Genomic DNA, 22,087 nt, shown 5'->3' with positions numbered 1-22,087 from the left:
AATCCTCTTGTCAAATCTTGAAGACTTTCAAACAGAAGTATTACTGTACACACATTCTGAAACGGATTTGATGAGCAGAGAGAAGGGTTACTGTGCAGAGACCAGGAATGCAAAAGCGGTCAGTTCAGAGTTGTCTCCCAACTGCAGACAGGACCTCAGGGACACAGCACTAGGTTCTAGCTCTGGGAATGTAATCTCTTATGCCTCAGTTTCCTCCTATTAAAAAATACACAAAATGGTCTTCCGTCACCCGCCACTTCCAAAGGATGACATGGAAAACAATGGTTTGTGCATCTAAAGACTTAGTACTGGTATAATGATAGGCATTCACTTTGGATGCCCTCGTTTAAAGACCTTCACTCCTATAAGCTAAGGCCTCCACTTCCATGCAGGCCTCAGGGTAGCCATGGAAATTTGGTCTTTGCCTGGCATCCCGCATCATCTGGAAAGGGGAGAACATGCTTACACGTTCTTGGTTGCAGATTGGTATTTTTAGCATTTTTAGAAAAGACTAGACTGTTTTTCATATAATTCATTTCTCATAATATTAGCACTTGTGTTTTAAGAGCACGTAACAAGGAGCTATTGTTAGAGAAGCCAGGATCAGAATCAAGTGGCTAAATGATAAGGGATACTGCTCATGCTCTTCTCTTGCTTCTAAATGTCTGCTTTCTAGCAGCTCCAGAATATTCCTGGTCCAATGCATTGTAGACACATTAGAATCACCCAAAACAACTTTAAATATTTGACCTCCTGCTCCAATCTCCAAAAATGATAGAAAAACCCCAGCTTATCTGCGAGTTTCCCCAAAGTCCTACCAGTCTGTCATACACAAAATCCAAATCTGAGTCAATAAAACATAAACGTTCAAACTATCTGTCTTCCTTGTTTCCCCCACTTCTCCCTGCTGTCTCTTGGCTATTTACTATTTTTAAACCTTACATAGCACAGAGAAAGAGGAATGGCATTTGAATGAAGTTTGGAGACAAGATTGAGTCCAGAAGAAGGTAGCATAAAAGGCTGGGATTATGCAGGGTTTCAATTATCCATGCTTTCCCTAAAGATCAGGCCGGGCACGGTGGCTCACGCCTGTAATCCCAGCACTTTGGGAGGCCGAGGCGGGCGGATCACGAGGTCAGGAGATCGAGACCATCCTGGCTAACACGGTGAAACCCCATCTCTACTAAAAATGCAAAAAATTAGCCGGACGCGACGGCGGGCGCCTGTAGTCCCAGCTACTCAGGAGGCTGAGGCAGGAGAATGGCGTGAACCCGGGAGGTGGAGCTTGCAGTGAGCCGAGATAGCGCCACTGCACTCCGGCCTGGGCGACAGAGCGAGACTCCGTCTCAAAAAAAAAAAAAAAAAAAAAAAAAAAAAGATCATATATTCCATACCCCTCCCCACCTGACCTACACATACACACACACACACACACACACAATGATAAATGGTGACTGCCCAAAATATGACACATTGGTATTAGAGAAAACAGCAGAATTAGGAAGGTCACTTTTAAATTCTCCTCCCTTCTCCCCTGAGGCAGGTCATAAAACCTTCATTCTAGAGGTACCCTCCCTATACCTGGAGGAAAGGAACATCCTTATTTTTAAAGACACAGAGATGCCAAGAAGAATCTGAACAAACAGGCCTTGCTAAATTCCCTTCAGTTTATTACCATTAGATCACATCCTTTTGTCCCCCAATCATACTTCTGCACAACTGTGCATTCTTTATCAAACCTAAGCATAAAATATGCAGATTTCTCTGTTTCTTTGGGTCTTCTTTTCTGAAGCCTCCCATGTCACGCAAAACTTATATTTAAATTAATTTGTATGCTTTTCTCTTGTTAAAATCTGTCTTTTGTTGTAGGAGTCTCAGCCACAAACCTAGTGTTGGGAAAGAAAGATATTTCTTTTCCTTTACGATTGATAGACAGACAGACAGAATGAATGAATGCAAATTGCTGAAGAACATTAGAAGCTATTTAGAAAGGATTCAGATACTAGTGTAAACCCCAAAAGACTAATTCAATAGAAAAAAATGCCCTTTTAAACCAAACAATTCCAACATAGGAGAGAATGTTCCTCTTTCTTCAAAGCCAAATATTTTACTATGTTTTATAAGACTAATTAAAACAATATTGTGGTATCCGAGAATGTGTGGGTTATGGAGAGGAACAGTCTGCCCCACAAAAATCTTCATTTCATCAAGCAAACACCGCATCTATGGTGAGAGTTATGCAGGATCCTCGGAGACTTTCGCTTTGTTTCATTAACATTCACATATCCACTTGGTAAGAACTGTAGCTTGGAACTATGATTTCCATTACAAAGCCTCTGAAATGCCAGGAATGAGTCATGGCATTGTGCAGCCTGGGCAGTGCACTGATTTTCTCCATTAACCAGGCGTACATTCTGACAACTTCCAGGAGAAAAGCTGAATGAGTCAGTTTCAGGAATAAACCACATTAGAATACTATGTGCGTGGAGGAGTTAGGGTAATAGGGATTGGTTTTTGCTGTTGTTTTGTTCTTTTAAAACAGAAATATTCATAAAATTCATTTCTCTGAAGATAGCAAAATAACATAGATACACCCAACTATAAGGATTCTAACACCATGACCAATTTGGTTACCAAACATTACAAAGTGTAGTGAAACTGCTAGGATCAAAAACAGCTTTTCAAGGACAGTTCCACAGCCCCCTTAACACACAGAACACTACCTCTGAACCACTTCCAAACACCTTCTCCTTTCCTGATTTTCTTCTTTGGGTGTCTTACACCACCTGACTTTCACAGAGAAATGGGAAGTCAGGAGATAACAAGTTAGATAACTAAACGAGGGAAACACATGGCCAGAATTCAGGCAGAGCATGTGCCGTGTTTCAGCAGGAACAACAAACCTGACTATAAAAATGGATCTCTGGCTTCAGTGGGAAGCAAAATGCATAATGCAAGGCTCTAGACTGCGAGGATCTCTTCTGCATCCTGTCATGTTCCCTGCTGCCATTTCGGTTTTGGAAACTGGAGTCCAAATCTCTTTAACCCTACACATTCTTAAGAATTGCTTACTGTGTTTATGAGATGAAGGCCTAAAGCACTGTCATCCTGGACTACCTACTAAATAAAGAAATCAGCAATATTAGAAGGCTAGCAATTTCCTGGCAAGGTGGAAAGATACTGAAAGAACTAAAAGCAGAATAGGCACAGTGGTTCACACCTGTAATCCCAGCACTCTGGGAGGCCGAGGTGGGCGGATCACCTGAGGTCAGGAGTTTGAGACCAGCCTTGCCAACATGGTGAAACCCTGTCTCTACTAGAAATAAAAAAAAAAGTAGCTGGCTGTGGTGGCTCATGCCTGTAGCCCCAGCTACTCAGGAGACTGAGGCAGGAGAATCGTTTGAACTTGGGAGGCAGAGGTTACAGTGAGCCAAGCAAGACTGTGCCACTGTACTCCAGCCAGGGTGATAGAGCAAGACTCTGTCTCAAAAAAAAGAAAAGAAAAGAAAAGAAAGTACTAAAAGCATAAAATGGTTAACATCTTTTTAGAACTTCTGATCTTGTTTGAAACCAATACCATACGATGATTTGAAAACTGAGTACAACCATGAAAAATGGAGATATCTGAATATGCCAAAGGCACTTTTAATACCAACATGAGAGGTGAAGTACTTAGGGTGACTGTCAGGAGCCAGTATATCTCAGATTGAACATGGAGCTGCTGTGGTATTCAGGGACTCCTTTGTACAGGATCATACTCAGTTGTTCTCCATCTTTCTTAGTATTGAGCTGTGGCCTTGCTTTTTCTTTTTTTGGATTTGGCCTCTAATGTTTAGGCACGAGTCAGCACACACAGATGAATAGATTAACTGAGCTAATTTAAGGGAGCCCTCCCATGGAAGGATTCTTTTTTAGCCTTCTATATTTAGGCTAAGGTTTGTGCCTGTGCAAGACACTGACTGAAGAACTGAGTTTTCCAAACCTCATGAGCAAGGACTCTCTACCATGAGATCTTCCTAACAAACCACTCACTTGTTCATGGGAGCTCTGATGTCCCCATAACCACAGAGTATTAAAACAGGCCAATTAAGGCAAGCTAATTTGTACTGCAGGGTGACTCTCGCCTCACTTTCAAAAATGTGGTAAGCACATACCGTGTTGGTATTCAGGCTGGTGAATATCCCTATCTGGTGAAACTTGATAAAACTTAATTGATATGACAACTCTATTGAATTCTACCAGAAGCAATCACTTCAACTAAATCACACAGTTCCTAAATCTCACATTTAGTAACGAATTAAAGACTTTGAAACTCTCCACTGCTGAAACACTGGTTCTCAAGTTCTTACACTATTGCTTAGTCAGACCTAAAGCATGGCTAAGGAATAAGTTTAAAGTTCGACTCTCAAGCAAAAATTTCAAAGGTTCTGTGACTTGTTGGTCATAAAATAAGCTGCTCTCCATGGTAGGGGATTCTCTGCCTTCTTTTTTTTTTTTTTTTTTTGGAGACGGAGTTTCCCTCTTGTTGCCCAGGCTAGAGTGCAATGGCGCAATCTCGGCTCACTGCAACCTCCACCTCCTGGGTTCGAGCGATTCTCCTGCCTCAGTCTACTGAGTAGATGGGATTACAGGTGCCCGCCACCTCACTCGGCTAATTTTTATATTTTTAGTAGAGACGGGGTTTCACCAGTTTGGCCAAGCTGGTCTCGAACTCCTGACCTCAGGTGATCCACCCGCCTCAGCCTCCCAAAGTGCTTGGATTACAGGTGTGAGCCACCGTGCCTGGCCTTCTGTCTTCTTTTAAAATCTCTCCCTAATGGGCCAACCACAGTGGCTCACACCTGTAATCCAAGCACTTTGGGAGTCTGAGGTGGGATGATCGCTTGAACCTGGGAGTTTGAGAGCAGCCTGGGCAACACAGTGAGGCCTCATCTCTACAAAAAATAAATTTCAAAATTCGCTGGGCATCATGGCACGGGCCTAATAGTCCCAGAACTCAAGAGGCTGAGGTGGGAGGATCACTTGATTCCCGAGAGGTTGAGGCTGCTGTGAGCCATGATCATGCCACTGCATTACAGCCTAGGTGACAGAGTGAGACCCTGTCTCAAAAATAAAATCTTTCCCTAGCCCACTTATTTGAGTATCATTTAGGGCATAGGTAATGCTAAGGGATCTACTACATTGTCACAATGATAAGAATGTCAATAGATTCTCTTCTCATGTCTTTGACATTTAAAGACATCTGTAGAAAGGTAGACACCATCTGTGTCCTCCTGCTGGCAGAGACTAAACACCTGCATGGTAGAAACCACACCAGTATCTACTCAGTGTCAGAAGGGCCTTTAGAAAACAGAATCAATTATCCATTGCCTTCTCTTTTGTTTCACAAATTCTTGGGCGTGCTGAAGAGGTCAAGTTTTGAACAAGCTGCTTTTACAGTCTTACTTTTTTAGAGAACCTCATGCAAAAAATTTAAAAGCAAAAAGCAACTTAAAGGAGCAGCAAAACTCCTGCCCTTCTCTCCCTAAAAATGGAATAAACTTACTTGGCAGTATCTCTGCTGCCACTGAATATATTTACTTCTTAAATGAGACAAACCTCTTGCCAGGCTTCTTGCCGACTCTGCAGGGACCTAGGCCTCCTTTGCATAAACACTTCTTTCCAGAGAAAAGAATGAGAACGCCACACTTTAATATTTTGGCATTCCTTGTTGGATTCAAGTGGAATGCTAAAATGGATTTAGGTCCCAGAGGAGAGAAGTGAATGAATTTTCATCACTCCCCCGACTTAATTCTATGTGCCCCAAGCGTGGCGTCTGATGACTCAGAGTAGGTTCCACGCTCAGATAGAGGCATCAAACGCTTCAGAAAATAGGAAAGAGTGGCCTCCAGAGTTCAGCTCTCAAAAATAAACCAATCCAGATCCATGAGCTGAGGTCTGAAGTTTAAGAGCGATAGCCATTTCTATTTACACAGACATTAGACTGAAATTTGATCTCCCTTCAGCTCAGCCAATAAGATGACCGGGAGAAGTGCTAGGCTATCTCTCCTTAGACTCAGCTGCCTAAGGCCCTGTAGATGGCCTGCTGGGGCTGGGCTGCTGCTCCCTCCTAAGGGCTGCAGAGCCCTCCCACCCCTGCCCACAGGACCCAGGGCCTCGGTAGATAGCTATGTCCCAGTGATGCCTGGGCATCCCGATAACAGGTGAGAATTCAGTGGACTTCCAGAGTGTTCCTTCTAAGCAGCTGAGAGGTTAAATGAAACCAGTCCAAATTTCCAGTGCTAAAAGCAGCAGGCAGCCCGCTATGCTGACGCTGCCGTCACAAAACCCATAGTTGAGTACAAGGCAGCCATTATTTATTCGTGATCCTGAGAATGTTTTTATTGCCTGTATTGTTTTCTAACTTTGGAAGCACCAAATAAGGATGACTTTTGGTGCAAGGTAGAAGCCAGGACTATTTATATGATCTCATTCTTTCTTACATAATATATTAAACAGGCCCTTTAGGCCTGAGCGTGAAAGAGCCAAATTCTAGCTCTGGACAAACATGTGCTGCTCCCATTGAAACTGGGGTGACTTGGCTGTCAGACAGCTGTGAGGCAAACTTTACTCTTCAGCAAGGATATGATGGATAAAGAATAGTTTCCAAGCATGGAATATAGTGCTCTGGAAAAGAGCCTTTGGAGGAATATGAAAATAAATTCCTTTAAAGCCCAAATCAGCAAATACTTCCCATCATTTACAAATATGCTTGTCTACCTTCCAAGCCTACAAGGTAACCTTCGAGAAAGGGCCCCAGGTACCTCTCTGGAGATCATTCAAGATCTCTTCCGGTGAGCCTCTAATGCTGGCAAAATGTATCTTGGGCCAGAAGATCACTCTCCTAACTGTTAGCACGGTGATATTTCACTCTTAGTCACTTTGTGGGAAGATGCATAGCTGGTTTCAGAACAACAAATTACTTTATAGTTGCACTTCATCATTTCATTGTTCCCATGTTACAGACAGACATTTTATGGTAATTGACCTTGATTTAGTACATATATAGACTTATTTATGTGCTACCTTGTTCCAAAAAGAATTTTAAATGACTTACATGTGGTCTTAGAAATTGCCCTACATCCTTATAACCCTTAAAAAATAATACTATTCTCGTCTAATAAGTTAGATTTTAAAAAAATTCATGATAACCCTTATGCAGCTAAAGTTAAAAGCAGATCAAACCTAGTGTTCAAATCCTCCAATTTTTAATTTGGAAAACAAATCCCAGGATGACAGGGCACCCTCTCAGGGGCCCTGTGAGCCTTGGTCAGCCTTTTCTGAAGTCTTACAGAATTCCAGCTATAGATAGGTAGAAGAGGAGGCAGAGAGTGACAGATTCCACATCATGACAAAGTGAGACGTCTGCAGATGACTGAAAATAGTCTCCCACGGTTGGTTTTAATCTTCCCACCTTCCCTCCACCCTCGTACACCCTCTGCACTTAGGAAGAGTAAAGATGACTGCATTTAAGTGACTGACAGGCATCCCAAGGCTCGAAAAAATTTAAAAGGGGGAAAAAAAACCCCAAAAAAACAGCTGGATGTGGTGGCATATGCCCGTAGTCCCAGCTACTCCAAAAGCTGAAGTGGGAGAATTGCTTGAACCTAAGGGTTCCAGTCCAGCCTGGGCAACAAGGCAAGACCCCATCTCTAAAAAAATAAATTTAAATTAAAAACAAAAACAAATTCCAAAGCAGAACAGCCGACTATACCATGAAGAAAAAAAAAAACACAAAACTATAATCAGAAAAGGAAGCAGTAGATGGGGGTAACGGTGTGACATTTTCCTTCTCCTCATCTCCCCCTAACACTACTCCCCATTCCTGCCCCCACCCCAATGCCTCTGCAGCACCGCCCCTTCTCTTGCCCCAAAGTTCAGCTTCTTGCTAGGGCCCTGTCGCACCTCTTCCCTGAGATGTCAGTTCAGGTCTATGCGTTGAGCTCCGATAATCCAAGCTTTGATTTCATGCCTGCTGGCAACTGGTTCATTGCCACATTCACTGGCACTGAGATGTAGAAACCTACTCTGAGACAGGTTCAGATTCAGGCTTCACACACACCCGCTACAGAATTCTAGAAGACTGAGTTCATTCCATGTGTTCAGTAAAGTCCAAGATTCTAGACCTGACACTCAAGACCCGCCACACTCTTGTCCCAAGCTGCCCTCTGCACCTCTCACCTTCTCTAACCCTGTGCCTCACTCAGCCCAGCCTCTGCCTTGGCTGTGCTTCCTCCTGGACAAACGCTACCCACCTCTCCTTGGAGGGCAAATCTATACCTGTCCTTTGACAAACTCATTTAACAACCACTCCCATTGCACTCACTAGGTGCTGTTCTAAGCACTTTCCATATCTCACTTAATCCTTACAACAACCCTAGGTACTATTATTATCCAAATTTCAAAGATGAGGAAGGAGAAGCATGGAGATGGGACCTAGCTTGCACAAGAAGCCACGCCAAATAAGTAGTAAAGCCAAGGTTCAAACCTCAGAATCTGTGTCCCTAACAGTGATGCTGCTGGGCTGGGCTGCCTCTTCCATAAAACTCCCATGTCCCAACTCCGGCTAAAATTAATTTTTCCTTCCAAGTTCCAGAGCCCTTCAGTGATCCCTCTCACGAGCTAACCATTTTCTGCCTCACTTTCGCCACACTTATCTTTCATTTTTCATCCTTCCTGGCAGATGGTAAGCCTCTTGAAGACAGAATCCATGTTTGATTCAACTTGGGTCCCCTCAGCCATGCCTGAGCTCTGCACATGCTCGGTGGGTGCCTGTCAATATTTATCGGTGGAAGGAGGGGAAAAAGAATTCACTCAGCTAAGGGATCTCCTGCTGGAGTGAGGAACACTTCCTTCTTTGTGTTCATCTCTATGTGGTTGCAATGTTTATATTTACTTTTGTTGCTTTAGGAGCAATTTTAGCTGCTATTGGTAAGGAATGCAGGTAGTCTTGAAGGTCAAAGCTATGTCTTATGAGCATGGGAGGCAACAGCAGTCAAATTCTCCTCTGTTCCTTCCACATACGAGAGCTACTCATAGAGGTGGTAACAATGATATGAAGACAACAATTGCAGCAATAACAACAGCTACCATCAATCACATACCACGTGCTCGGCACTTTATATCCTATATTTGTAATTCTTTCAATAAGCCTACAAGCTAGGCTTTATTATCCTTATTTTACAGATGGGAATTGTGATTCAGAAAAGTTAAGTCATTTGGCCAAGGTCAAAAGCTGGTAAAACACAACGCTGAGGCTTGAACCCAGTTCTGCCTCCCCCAGGCTTGGTCTGACTCCATCCTCTACACAGCAATGCCTTTCTTAGCCCTGAAGGAGCTTAGCTTTCTGTAGGAGTTAAGAAAGGCAAGTCACCTGGGCCCATTCATTCTTGGCTTCCTGGATTTTGTGGTTTTGGTCTTTTATGTGAAAAGCTACCCTTACACATGCACATTTCTTCCAAGAAACCAGATGAACGGTAACCTACTTTCACAAAGCTCAGAGAGTCCTTAATGACTAGGAACAGACTGGACGGCGATCACAAAAATGTACTAAGAGATTTACAAGAGGGTGGTGCAGATGGGGGTGGGGAATGAGGGATGGGGCCAGACAGACTTGCTTGGAGTCAGACAGGCAGAGCGAGAACTAAATGTTCTGTTCAGAAGAAAGGATACATCACTCTTTATTAATCTATGAAGTTGTCTTAGTTGGGCCACAACAAACACTCAGTGCGTTCACAACGTGGCCACAAAAACATTTTACTGGTCTGGGTGTGAACGTTTTTTCTTTACAAAGGAAAAGCAGTGCTTTTCACCCCGGGGGGTTGGGGGGGCAGAAGGGAATCCCTCAAAACGCAGCATACACTTAAACATGATTCAGCTCTGATTCATAGAATCTGGAATATTATTCGATTCACTCCGGGATTCTTGGTGCAAAGTGTTCCCTGCATGCTGGCAACGTCATCTTTCCATGCTACTAAGCGATAGACAACTTTCTTTAACATGCTCTGAAGCTCACAATATGTTTAAGACAGACTTTTCTGTGTGTGAGAGAAAAGAGGTGCTAATTATAGGCAGGAACAGCAATACCTAGTGGGGGCCTAGTTAAAAACCAACACTAACAGTGGACTAAAGAAAGGAGTGCTAGCCAGGCGTAGTGGTGCACGCCTGTGGTCCTAGTTACTTGGGAGGCTGAGGCAGGAGGACTGCTTGAGCCTAGGAGTTCAGGGCTGCAGTGAGCGATGATCGCACCACTGCACTCCAGCCAGCCTGGGCAACAGAGTGCGATCCTGTCTCTCTCTTAAAAAAAAAAAAAAAAAAAAGAAAGAAAGAAGTGGTGCTTCTAAAAATAAAGCTCTCCTTAAATATTCTTTATCAGCTTGTTTCAGCCAAACTTGACACATTCGGTACACATTTCAACCCTGTGACTTTTTTCTTTCCTGAGCATTCCGTGGAAAGCAGGTGCTCAGGGAGAGCCTCCAGGGAGGACAGCAGCAGCCTCCCCTTCTCTAACGGGCTCCAGACTGGGGCATGTGAACCACTGAACAGTACCTTAGCTATGTCTCCTCTAATGAGTAGGATTAAGGGAGAAAATGTGGGTCAAGTGTTCAGAGAGCTTCATGATGATCCAGGCTGTAGCTACTGACTCCACAGCCCTGTGGCTGTGCCTCCTTCTCCCATGAATGGCTTAATGATGGTATTTCTCCTCAATTTAAATTAAAGGAAGATAAAGCATGGTAGCCTAACCTAAATGTCCTCTGCTCTATGGCCTTGGGCACTGATTGGAGGTTCAGCCTTCTTTGTGAACATTTCAGAGTTCCCTGTCTGTCATTCCTTCTTGACCCTGCAGCGTGATATGGTGGAGAGAGAAGAGCACGGACTCAGGAGTCAGACTCCCTGGCTTCACACCCAACTGTGTCACTCACCAGCTTTGTGACTTTGGGCAAGTTACTTAACCTCTCTTGCCTCAGTATCCTCACCTGTAAAATGTAGATGATGAGAATAGTATCTATGTCATAAGGATGTTATAGGAAGAAAACCAGAAGGGGGATTAAATTAGAACAGTAAGTGCCACATAGGTGTTAACTAGTATTTTTTTTCCTTCCTATCTTCTTTCTTTTCCTTGGTTTCTACAAATGTTTATTGAATATCCACTAGCTAATACAAATAAATACAGACAGGATGTAGTCTTTGCCCTCCAAGTAAGGACAGAGATAGAAAGCTGCAGTACAAAAAATCACCAGTCTGGCATTTGGGGAAACTGGACGCTGGTCCCAATACTGTCATTAACCCCTCTGTGGCTTTCTCACCTGTAAACTCCAAGATCCTTTTAGTGGATCTTGACAAATAGAAAATAAGTTTACTGCCAGGCCTCACATATCATGCTGTCTGAGCGATTCTACGATAAGCACCCCCTAAACTCCAAGGAGAAATGGCTTCGAGTTGGGCCAGTCCTGGAAGGCATCAGAGACCCAGAATTTGTGCTCGGCCCTCGAGGATGGGTTGGAGATTGGGAGACGGAGGTAAAGAGAGGCTGTTTCAAGTGGAGGAAAGGTACTGTGCAAAGGCACAAGTTGTACGTAGGAACTAGGCCACAGAACATGGGGCAGTATCTGAGAACTGGTTTTGGGAAAGCAGGAGAGACAAAAACCCACACGGTCAACTTGTAGAGGGCTGGTGTGTTATAAAACAATGGCAGTTTTCGAGGTGGAAATCCGATCAGAACGGCAGTGTGTGGAGATGCATCTGGTGGCAGGCTGAAGGAGGGCGGGGTGGAGAGAACAGTTGGAAGACAACTGTGCCAGGAAGGCATGAGAAACAGAGGGTGAGGGCAGAGCCCTCAGGGCTCCCGAGGCAGGCGGGCCCACCACTGAACAGCTGTCCAGTCTGGGGCGCTCACGTAACCTCTCTTGTCCACAGTTCTCTCCATTTAGAAAGAAGACAACATAAGCAAAGGCTAAGCATGAATGCATGGTGTGTGGTAAAGACTCAGTAAGCAGGACCCAGAAAATAAAGTAATGGGTGTGAGATAAGCTGTGACTGAAAAATTACTATCCACCTGAGTTACTGGTGAAACAAATTGCACAGGACAGCAAGAGAGAGAAGGGTTCCACAGAGCCGTCCCCACAAGTCACTGGCCCTGGGTGACAGGGAGAAGGCAACAGAGAGGCTGGTGATCCCAGGTGAATAGCAGGATGTGGAAGAATGACATTTGCCTCTCCTTGGCTCTTCAATGAGATGACCCAGGGCAACTGGACACTGTGGCTGACTCTCCTGGTCACCGTGTGTAACAAAGGCACAGACACAGGACAGAGCAAAGCCAATGCCTTCCCTGTACCTGGAACTTTAACCTACAAACATGGAGACCCCTAGGGAAGAAAAGAGAAGTTCCACCCTCAAACTTTCAGCTCAAAGCCACCAATCATGGATACCATCACATCTCATAAAGACACAGTAAGCATTATTATTTCCATTTTCAAGATAAGGATATTGAGCTGAGGTCACTTGCAGAGTCGGTAACAGCTGAACCCTGAGCTAACGACTTTGTCTTGCACTTGAAAACCTGTTTCTCTCCCAGCTGTCTCTTAGGGCTGTTTTCCCCTCAACCAGCCCTCACAAGCTGACCTAAAATTGCTCTGCAAAATACAAGAGCGTGAAATTAAAAATTAAATAGGTGCTTCCACATCTATTTAAATCCCATTTATTTTTAATAACTACTGAGGTTAGGCCTTGCACAAAAGGTGAGAAGTTGGTTTAAATCTCGATTTCTTTCTTGGTGGACTAGTAAAATACTGTCATTCTGCCCAAGTGAAGAAAACGACCATCAAAAATGTTACACTTATTTAACTTTTCTTAAAACTAAGAGTCCATCTCCTGGGCACTTTCTTCCAGGGTCTTAAGCTCCCGTGATTTGATAGTGTTCAGTTTGCTAGCTTGTGCCATTCCTCCAACATTTGGGGGTACCTATGTGTCTATAGGCTTATGGTAATCAAAGGGTTAATGCTCCCCGTCAATTGCACAAAAATTCCCATCCTAAATGGGAATCATTTGTCTTCTCATTTAAGTGTCTCTGACAATACATGCTATTTATAAGCTGATGGCATCTGGCTCAGAATGGGAGCTAATACAATCATAATCAAAATAATAATATAAATTGGTTAGCAGGAGAATGGCCAGGATAAGCAAAAACAATTACAGTTGACTCTTGAACAAGGGTTTGAAAGGCACGGGGCCACTTATACTCGGATTTATTCAACCAAACACAGATTGAAAATACAGTGTTTGCAGGACGTGAAATCCACACATATGGAGGGCCGACTTTTCCTATAGGTGGGTTCTGCAGGGCCAACTAAAGCACTTCAGTATGTATGGATATGGGTATCCAGGGGGTCCCAGAGCCAATACCCTGGCGTATATGGAGGGGCAACTGTATGTCACTAAGCCTGCCCTAATATGGAAGTAATGAGGAATATCAGGCCACTAATCAAGACGCCCACACAGGCATTGTTTTAAATCCATGTAGCTTTGCTATATCCGGTACTTCCTGTGGGTCCCTCCTTCCACTGATCTTGGGGCCCTCTCTTCACCTCAGTGGCCTAGAACACTTCTGGGGTTTCCCCCCAATCATGTGCTTCTTCTTATGCCTCATTCCCATAGCGGGGTGACCCCCTGTCAGTCTTGCTTGGTCAAGGATGGCTTAGAGTCTCTTGCCAGACAATCTGAGAACCAAAAAGTCTCTCTTGTACTAGGTTTTGCCTGAACAATGTAGAAGCAATTTGTCTCTTAAACACTCTCCCTGAGCTTTGGGGTTCACATCCTGCCCATTTTTGTCTCTTTATTATCAGACAGAAAATCCATGACTGTATTGCTAAACGTAAGGAAAATGGGGTTTCAGGTTGAGACAAGCCTCTTTCTTCCAAAAGCCTGAAACATCAGGCAGGTAGTTATTTTATCTGTTCTGAGTTTAAGTCAGCACATTTTTGTTATTCTAGACCCAGAAAATCCTCAGAAATCAGGGTTCATTAGGGATGGTTAGAGAAGATGGAGATGGATGACAATTAATGAGGATCGAGGAAATCCAACCAATTCTACCTGGAGATCTCTGTGGCCATTCATCTTTCCCACCATCTGCTCTGAATTTGGATCTATGCCCTGACAGGCAAAAGACAAATCTATCCTTCTTAAAAGTCCACTCAGGTAAAATGTCATTAAATTGTGGTATTGTCCAGAACTGCAGAGAGGAACATTTCTTTTCTAGTTAATCCAGTAGCCATCAGTTGCTCCCCATTAACTTGAGAGAAGCATCTAGTTTATGCTCTAGAATAAAACACCTCACATCTATCCAAATTAAACCCTGAAGAGCTATAACTGAAATGAAGGACAGTCTCTTGTTTATTGGAGGTGGGTGGATTCCTGTTTTCCCACAAAGTTCATGTTCCGGCATACTTATCTTTGGGATCTGCATTCCCTGGGTGAATAGGAATCCAATGATCATACCTGTTTTATGATTTTAAGCATTCCACGTTAGCCTTAATTATAGCAGATTCATATGGCTTTTATTGTTAAAGATAACAATCACCTCACTGTAAAATATTATTCTTCCTGAGGGTTCTCAAATACCTCTGTTAACATGTTCCAGTATCTACAGGCACTCTCACATTTTTTCCTGCAGTTGTTTGTGCTCCACTATAGAATCTAGACATGACACAGAGACAGAGGAAGGTCTTTGCAAAATGTTTTTGGACCAAAGAGAACAGAAAACAATTTAAAACACACTGTATTCTAGGACACTTCAAATAAGATTTGTTTCACTACAACCTGATCTCACTTTAGGAGAAATAAGTATTTTCCTGAACTATCTCACATTAAGTCACACTTTAAAAAATTAAAGCTTATTATTATAAGTGTGTGTGTGTGTGTGTGTTGGATTCACATAATTAAACATATTTAGAACTTTTTAAAGCCAAAGATCAGATGTTCCATGGAACAAGTACTTTGAAATATACTCTGTTGGTCAACTCCAAATGGTTTCTCCCTGTTTATTTCAGAGTCACATCATAGGAGCATTAAGTTCTTTGAACTCAACTACATTGCTTAGGGAGTAAGAAGGAGAGAGAAGAAGAGAGGGGGTGGGGGAGAGGAGGAAGAGAAGGAAGTGGGGAGAGAGGGAGGAAGTGCATTTGTGAGAAAGTGTAAAGATGGTTCTACCCAGTTTCCCTCAATTGGTCTGTGTCCCGATGAGCATGTCAAGGGCGATGTGTGTCTGCGCTCTTCTCAGCCTGGCTCAGTTCTCTGGTAACCTGTTGAGTGAGAGCAACTTTATATGCTCAGTAGACAGGTATACTTTATACAATGCAGCCGGCTGCCGCCACTACAAAAGACATCCTTAATCCAAACTATAAGTGTATACTCATCTCAAACTTGGTAGACGTACAGGGGCCATGCCTTATCTTTGAAGAAGGGTCCACTGTCTGGAATTCCCAATTATCTTTCCTGTATAAACCAGGAAATTTGCTATGATTTTCAGGTTCTCTTTCTTTAAAGAAGAGAAAAAAAAACCAAAGGCAACTGAAAAGCCATCTGACCGCAGAATCTGCCTAGATTTTTGACTTTCTCCTCAATCTTTTAGAGTTACCTTGTTTGTATTTAATTTGGCCTCAATTTATTTTTTAGCAAATTCATCATTAACAAGTCTTTTCAAAGCAACAATGTAATTTTCGAGACAGCTCTCCTTTTCACACTCATATTTCATTTGTTTAAATACTACTTAGCTACATGTCTTAGAATAAGTACAACTGGCATACATAGGTTTGGGAGCACATACTCTCAACAGGCCCCCAATTGAGCTGATGGGATGGGTGGGATGGCTCACTGGAGAGCAGCCCATTAACTGACTGCCATAGATAGAGGTTGGTGGTGGGCTCATCCACAGGGGAGAGAGAGAACAGGTTAACCGGCAGATGGATTAAGTGAGCTCCCACAGTACCTCCCCTAGGTTCAACCAAAGAAAGAGCTAATTATCTATTCCGATACTGTAGGGGAAAGAATGACCACGTGAGACCTAACAGTCTCTAACCTGCTGCCTTTCTAGGGATTGGAAGAGTAATTTTGTTTGCTCAGTTTTTGTCTCACTGACTATTGGATAAATCCCCTCCTAAGGTGCAGTAACAATGCTACAAATAGGACAGAAAAAAAAGTAGTCAAGCTAAGTAGGGAAAAACTATAAGGCAGAATGTATACTTACCTGATGGAACTCATGCTTCATGTGGTGCGAAGGTTCCCATTGTGTCTTAAGATCTTTTGATTAAAAAACTTTAATCCCTCAAGTTCAGGCTGGGTTGAAAAATCAGCTTAGTTGCCTTGGTTCAGTACTTTAGACCGCAGTCTATCATTTTACTCACTATTGCTACTCTATAGGGTTTGGATAAAAATACTTGGTGAAAAGTATCTGAGGTTCGATCCACTCTCAATGTCAAGCACAAGTTGGCTAATTCCACCCTGAAACATTTGCATCTGTGAGGGATGGTATATTTAATGGAACTTTATTTAGCTCTTACATTTTGTTTATTTATAATTTATTATTTACATCCTGTCAACTTCCATGAAGGATTTGAGGCAGCTTAGCTCTTCAGTTAAGCCCATTCTTAATCAGTTTCAGTCACTTCTCTCTCATCCTGCTATGTCCAACTTCAATGGAGTAGTTTCCCCAGCGTGATTAATTAACTTGGACTCCTGTGGTCTGGGACTTCCACTGTGCAACAAAGGCTGTGCGTCTGCAGAGTCTGTGACCTTTGGTTTACTGCCCAGTGCAGGGAGCGGCCCAGCAGCACAGGAAACCCTGGTAGAACTTCCCAGGGCATCCCCTTTGGTGTCCAAGACCTCTCTGGGGGTCAACGTGGGGTGTGCAGACCGTGTAGGCATCGCAGGGCCACAGCAGCCCCACACCCTGTGTTGAGGGAGCCAAAGGTGGCCACAAGGACCCTCCCTTGTGAGGGATGTAAGACATCAATAAGTGTCCCACCCAGGCTGGGTGCAGTGGCTCACACAGTAATCCCAGCACTTTGGGAGGCCGAGGCAAGTAGATCACTTGAGGTCAGGAGTTCAAGAATAGCTTGGTCAACATGGTGAAACCCTGTCTCTACTAAAAAAAAATACAAAAGTTACCCAGGTGTGGGGTATGCACCTGTAGTCCCAGTTACTTGGGAGGCTGAGGCATGAGAATTGCTTGAACCTGGGAGGTGGAGGTTGCAGTGAGCTGAGATCGTGCCACTGCACTCCAGCCTGGGCAACAAAGCAAGACTCCGTCTCAGGAAAAAAAAAAAAAGAAGAAAAAAAAAACAACAATAAGCGTCCCATCCAGTAGGAGTCTCTGCCAATAAGTACAATAATCATACACTCTTTCACGTGAAACAAGAGAAAGGCACAGCCTCAATCTCAGCACCCTGTGGACCTCTATCCCTTCAAGTCTCATCTAAATGGAGCAAAATATCTACAGGTGTTATTTCAATCTGCCATTGATCTCTGGGCTGACTAGGTCATCTACCTTAACTATGCTGGAGTTTTCCATCTGTAACTCAGTGATCAAAACCCCTTCCAGAGAGAGACATGTTTGAAGAACTTCAGGTGAGAGCTCCCACATGTAGCTGCAGTAAAAAAGCCCTGAGTGTCCCTGTGTCCGAGAGTCACTTCTACCTGCCAAATCTGATCACCTTCTCTGGCTCCCAGCCCCTTGCTCTTGGCTCTTCTTTGTGTGAATGGCAGCTGCCAATCTCAATACCTGCTCAACATATTTTTTTTTTCCAGATAGTGGATAAAGCACTGCTTTCAAGCATATATTCCTGTTACCTAGCCTGCACACCTGTGAGTTCTGCTCTCTCAGAGGATAAGCATTCAGCACCTGGTAAACAATTGTTAATGTAAAGGGCTGTCCTCAGAACAGAGATGCTTCAGGCCATGTAGAGGTGTTTCTCCAGTAGTGGGGACGGGTTTGGGGCAAGTCATCCACACCCTCCCACCAACCTTTTTGCAACCAACATCAGATATCTGGGAATAGTTGGCTGAATCTCTAGGTGTGATCTGTGACTGTGGAATAGTCACAAAGCCAACTTGCATGCACAAAGATGGAATCCATGACCCACACTAGAAGGTTCAATAAGGATTGAGGTTAATGCATAGACCACAGATCCAAATGCTGGCATTAACTAGGACGGGAACTATCTTCACAGAATAGACCCTGGAATAGCAGATTCCTTAAGGGTCTACTTTAGGGGCTTGCTTTAATCTGCTAATTAGCCCTCTGTTCTAACTACCTGACTAACCAATCACAGACTTATAAATACAGCAGGCACACCAGGGGCACAGCTTTGAACTCTTTGGGAATAAAAAGGCATCAAAGAAATCTATAGAATCCACATTATGTATCTAAAATATAGGTATGAAAAAGAATTTTTGTTCTGTATTATTTTAATCTAATAGGTCAAGGTAAGTAAAGTTATATCATTGTCCTAGATATAAAAATGCATGTGGACCAAAAGATGAGATTTGAATCACACTTTTCTATTTATAAAGCACTTCCAAAATTCTTAAAGCTACATTATGATCTTGCTTGACAGATAAGGAAATTGAGGCTTGGATAAAACAAGTGATTTGCCCGAGGTCAAGAACTTCGGTGTTCTGACTCAAAGTCCGCAGTGCCTTTCACTCTATTATGTTCACACCATTCGTGAAACAGGACTTCACGGATCAAGTCCATAGGTGGAAAAACCCTCCAGAGAACTAAAAAGATGCCTGAATAGTGTATGATTAACTGGCTTCCCTGAGCTCTCAGTGCAATGATTACACACAGAAATTCAGATGTTAACAGGCAAACAATTCTGTGGCTGACAGGACTGGAGGGATATGCTTGGATACCAAGTCTAATGGAAGCCATCCAAAGTTGGTGGTGTAAAATTATGCATGGATCTCACTTTGTAAAATAGCTGTGTAAATGTGGTTCAAGGGGGCTGCTGTTAAAACACATAATCAGGTTCTAAACAGTCTCTCCTTTTTTTTTAACTTTCAAGTTGATGTCTTCTCCAGTCCTTCCATCCAGAGCACAGCAAATGTCAAAGTCACCCAAGCTGGAAAATGAGTTGTGATGACTGTATTCTTCACCACTGGTAGCATCAAGAAAGTCTGTCTCCAGTCTTTCCTGACCTGTCATCCTCCTGTTCTGGAAACTCAAAGCTCCTTGGACTGCTGCTCCCCACAAGGGGATAAGTGTCCCATCAGTATTAGGGGAAACTTTCTCTTTGCACACTGAAGTGACTTTGTGACAAAACTTTATGCTGGGGCAAATGGACCCCCAGAGAAGCGGATGGTTGAGTGGCAACTGCCTGGGCTGGCTTATGTCCCTGGCCCATTACTCTCTGGGACAAGCTATCCTACCTAGCTTCTCAGAGGACGCTTGGTTTCCTCAATTAAAATATGGAGAAAATAAAAATAATGCCTACTTCCCATGTTCCTATGATGATGAAAGGAAATAAGGCAAGTTGTGAACAACACAGCACCATAGAAAGAAGACTTTAGGTATCATTGATGTCTGGGAGCTTAGATACACCAAACCCCTGGAACAAGAGAATGATGATTGACAAACAAAAGACCCTTTTTCTGTTTTTTTGCTTTTTTTTGAGACAGAGTCTCGTTCTGTTGCCAAGCTGGAGTGCAGTGGTGCGATCTCAGCTCACTGCAACCTCCGCCTCCCGGGTTCAAGCGATTCTCCTGCCTCAGCCTCCTGAGTAGCTGGGATTACAGGCATGCACCACCATGCTCGGCTAATCAAAAGGCCTGTTTGACTTCTCCCTCACCACCCAGCACCAAGCCCCCATGACTCACAGTGAGGACATCAGGCCACAGGCCACCAAAACTCTGTCTCTGGGTGTGCTATTGTACAGGGTTCTGAGGTTGGCCAGGTAGTGTTGCAGCACAAGTAGTTTCCAAACTAAATTTCCAGGGTTCAGGGCCACCCCACACTCCAACAGCTGGGCTCCTTGGCTTTTCCCCCTCATTTTTAGGTTTCACATTATACCTCATGACTATCAGCACCCGAAGTTGGCAAGGAGGCATATTCATCTACCTTTGTTCCCCCAAAGCACCAAGTAGAATAACCACAGTAAATATTTGCTGAAGAATGAGACACAGGATGAGGAGTCATTTGATGACTGATTATTCATGGTCCAGGTAAAAGAAGGTTATGTAAGGGCAACAAATAATCAAAATCCCTCAGAAATCAAAAAAGATGAAAAACCCACACTGCGAGGCCAAACAAACCAAAGAGAGAGACGGACATGTGTGTGCGTGTGCACACACACACACACACACACACACACACACAGAGACAGAGCTCTGATAAGAATGAATGGATACCACCAAGGGAAGATGGCATATCTCTCAGGAACTGTGAGACTGAGTCCCCAACTATGGCATACTTCAAATGCCTTGCACACCCATGGAGATTTTGATCTCATCAGTCCTCAAGCAGCCGAGCAAGACCCAGGATAGCTGGGTAACCCTAGTGTCTTGAAGAAATATTAGCCTGTGTCTGGGCACAAAAAAAGGCTGGGGAAACCTCTGTTAGGGACTAAGAAAACACATATCCTTTTAATATTACCAACAGTCAGAAACAGGTATAGTACTGGATTGCAGGAACTATATGGACTATTTCCTTTCTTGCCTGATTTCTTCCTTATGACATCAAGCCCTCAAGTGCCCTGTGAGCCAGGCATTCTTGATTTACAGGTGTGCAAACTGAGTCTCAGAGAGGCCAGGTGACTTGGCCAGGTTATCCTGCCTAAGCACAAGCCTGGCCCTGATTCCTCTGCCCGCCTCAAAGCATGGAGAAGGTGCCCAGCCACGGGCATGCTCGAATCCTCAGCCTGACTTCTAATGAGTGACAATAGTAATACGAGGCTATGCAAGAGCGTGAAGAGTAAGGTCGTTAGGATGGGAAATGAGTAGAGAGGCTTGGAGGAACACTGGGGAGATGGAATGACCCTCATTTGGAGACTCAGTGGACACGGTACTCGAAGTTCCAAGGTGTTCAGCCAGAGTGACTGTGGGAATATCCCAAGTGGCAGAGAGAAGTCAATGACAGTGGCTGGGTAAAGAAGAGGCTCCTGTTGCACAGGTTGACTGTGATGAGGCCAGATGGCTACTTGGAGCAGGATGTCAGACAAGCTTTTGGACATATGGGTCCCATGCTTAGGATGGGGGCCTAGCTAGAGGTGGGACTCAGTGGTCATTTGTTCAGAAAAGAAGGTCAAAATTTTGAGGCTGGCTGAGGCCCTGCAGGAGAATTAGCACAGCACCTGTCTCACAAGGGGGTCACTGAGCCAGTGTGAGGAGGTCTGGGTGGTCTGATACCTTGGCCTAACACAATTATTTGGAAAGCCAAATAGTTACATGCTCTTTTTATTTTTTGAGACACAGTTGTGCTCTGTCACCCAGGCTGGAGTGCAGTGGCATGATCTTGGCTCAATGCAACCTCCACCTCCTGGGTTCAAGCAATTCTCATGTCTCAGCCTCCCGAGTAGCTGGGATTATGGGCACCTGACACCACACCCCGCTAATTTTTATATTTTTTTGTGGAGACGGGGTTTCACCATGTTGGCCAGGCTGGTCTCAAACTCCTGATCTCAAGTGATCCGCCTGCCTTGACTTCTCAAAGTGCTGGAATTACAGGTGTCAGCCACCACGGCCGGCCACATTCTCTTTTAAAACTTCTCTAACATCTACTTCATGGAGTTCAATTCATGAACATTCTTGACTACAAGTTCCTAGAACCTAAAGTTGAGCTGCTCTGTGGCTGTTAAAGGTATTTTCACACCTACATAGCCTCAGATTCTGGGATGGATGGGATCTCACAAACAAGTAGTCTTTAGACTATCCAGGCCCAACAAATGCAAAGTAGAACCCAAAGAGGACAGTCTCACCTCCACAGGATTAGTGGAAGGGTGACTGGCTCTTCATTGGCTGATGTGGACAGTCCCTATATGAAAATCTTAATTTCCACTTA

The 22,087-nt window shown here is 43.8% G+C and overlaps 2 protein-coding genes across 16 annotated transcripts in view; one reads left to right on the top strand and one right to left on the bottom strand.

The window, feature by feature from the left end:
* SAMD4A (sterile alpha motif domain containing 4A) overlaps window positions 1-22,087 on the bottom strand; it is a 224,610-nt gene that overhangs the window by 113,346 nt on the left and 89,177 nt on the right. The gene's annotated exons all lie outside the window — the stretch shown is intronic.
* LOC134738148 (uncharacterized) overlaps window positions 1-22,087 on the top strand; it is a 47,150-nt gene that overhangs the window by 8,047 nt on the left and 17,016 nt on the right. For 3 of the 10 annotated variants that reach the window (XR_010123716.1, XR_010123721.1, XR_010123718.1), the window contains 3 exons: window positions 8,723-8,803; window positions 11,956-12,489; window positions 14,028-14,264. Coding sequence is in view for 1 of the 10 variants with exons in the window: in XM_063651609.1 (XP_063507679.1) it covers window positions 11,956-12,031 (76 nt within the window). In the remaining 9 variants the exon portion in view is untranslated. Of the gene's footprint in view, window positions 1-8,722; window positions 8,804-11,955; window positions 12,712-14,027; window positions 14,270-17,838; window positions 17,936-19,097; window positions 19,525-22,087 lie in introns of those variants that run through there. The other 7 variants (XR_010123719.1, XR_010123714.1, XR_010123717.1 and 4 more) reach the window with 7 other exon arrangements.

Source organism: Pongo pygmaeus, chromosome 15, assembly GCF_028885625.2.
Source record: "Pongo pygmaeus isolate AG05252 chromosome 15, NHGRI_mPonPyg2-v2.0_pri, whole genome shotgun sequence".
In the NCBI taxonomy this organism is placed as follows: Eukaryota; Metazoa; Chordata; class Mammalia; order Primates; family Hominidae; genus Pongo; species Pongo pygmaeus.
The sequence above is the reverse complement of the archived record's forward strand: the minus strand, read 5'-3'. Positions and strand labels throughout refer to the sequence as shown.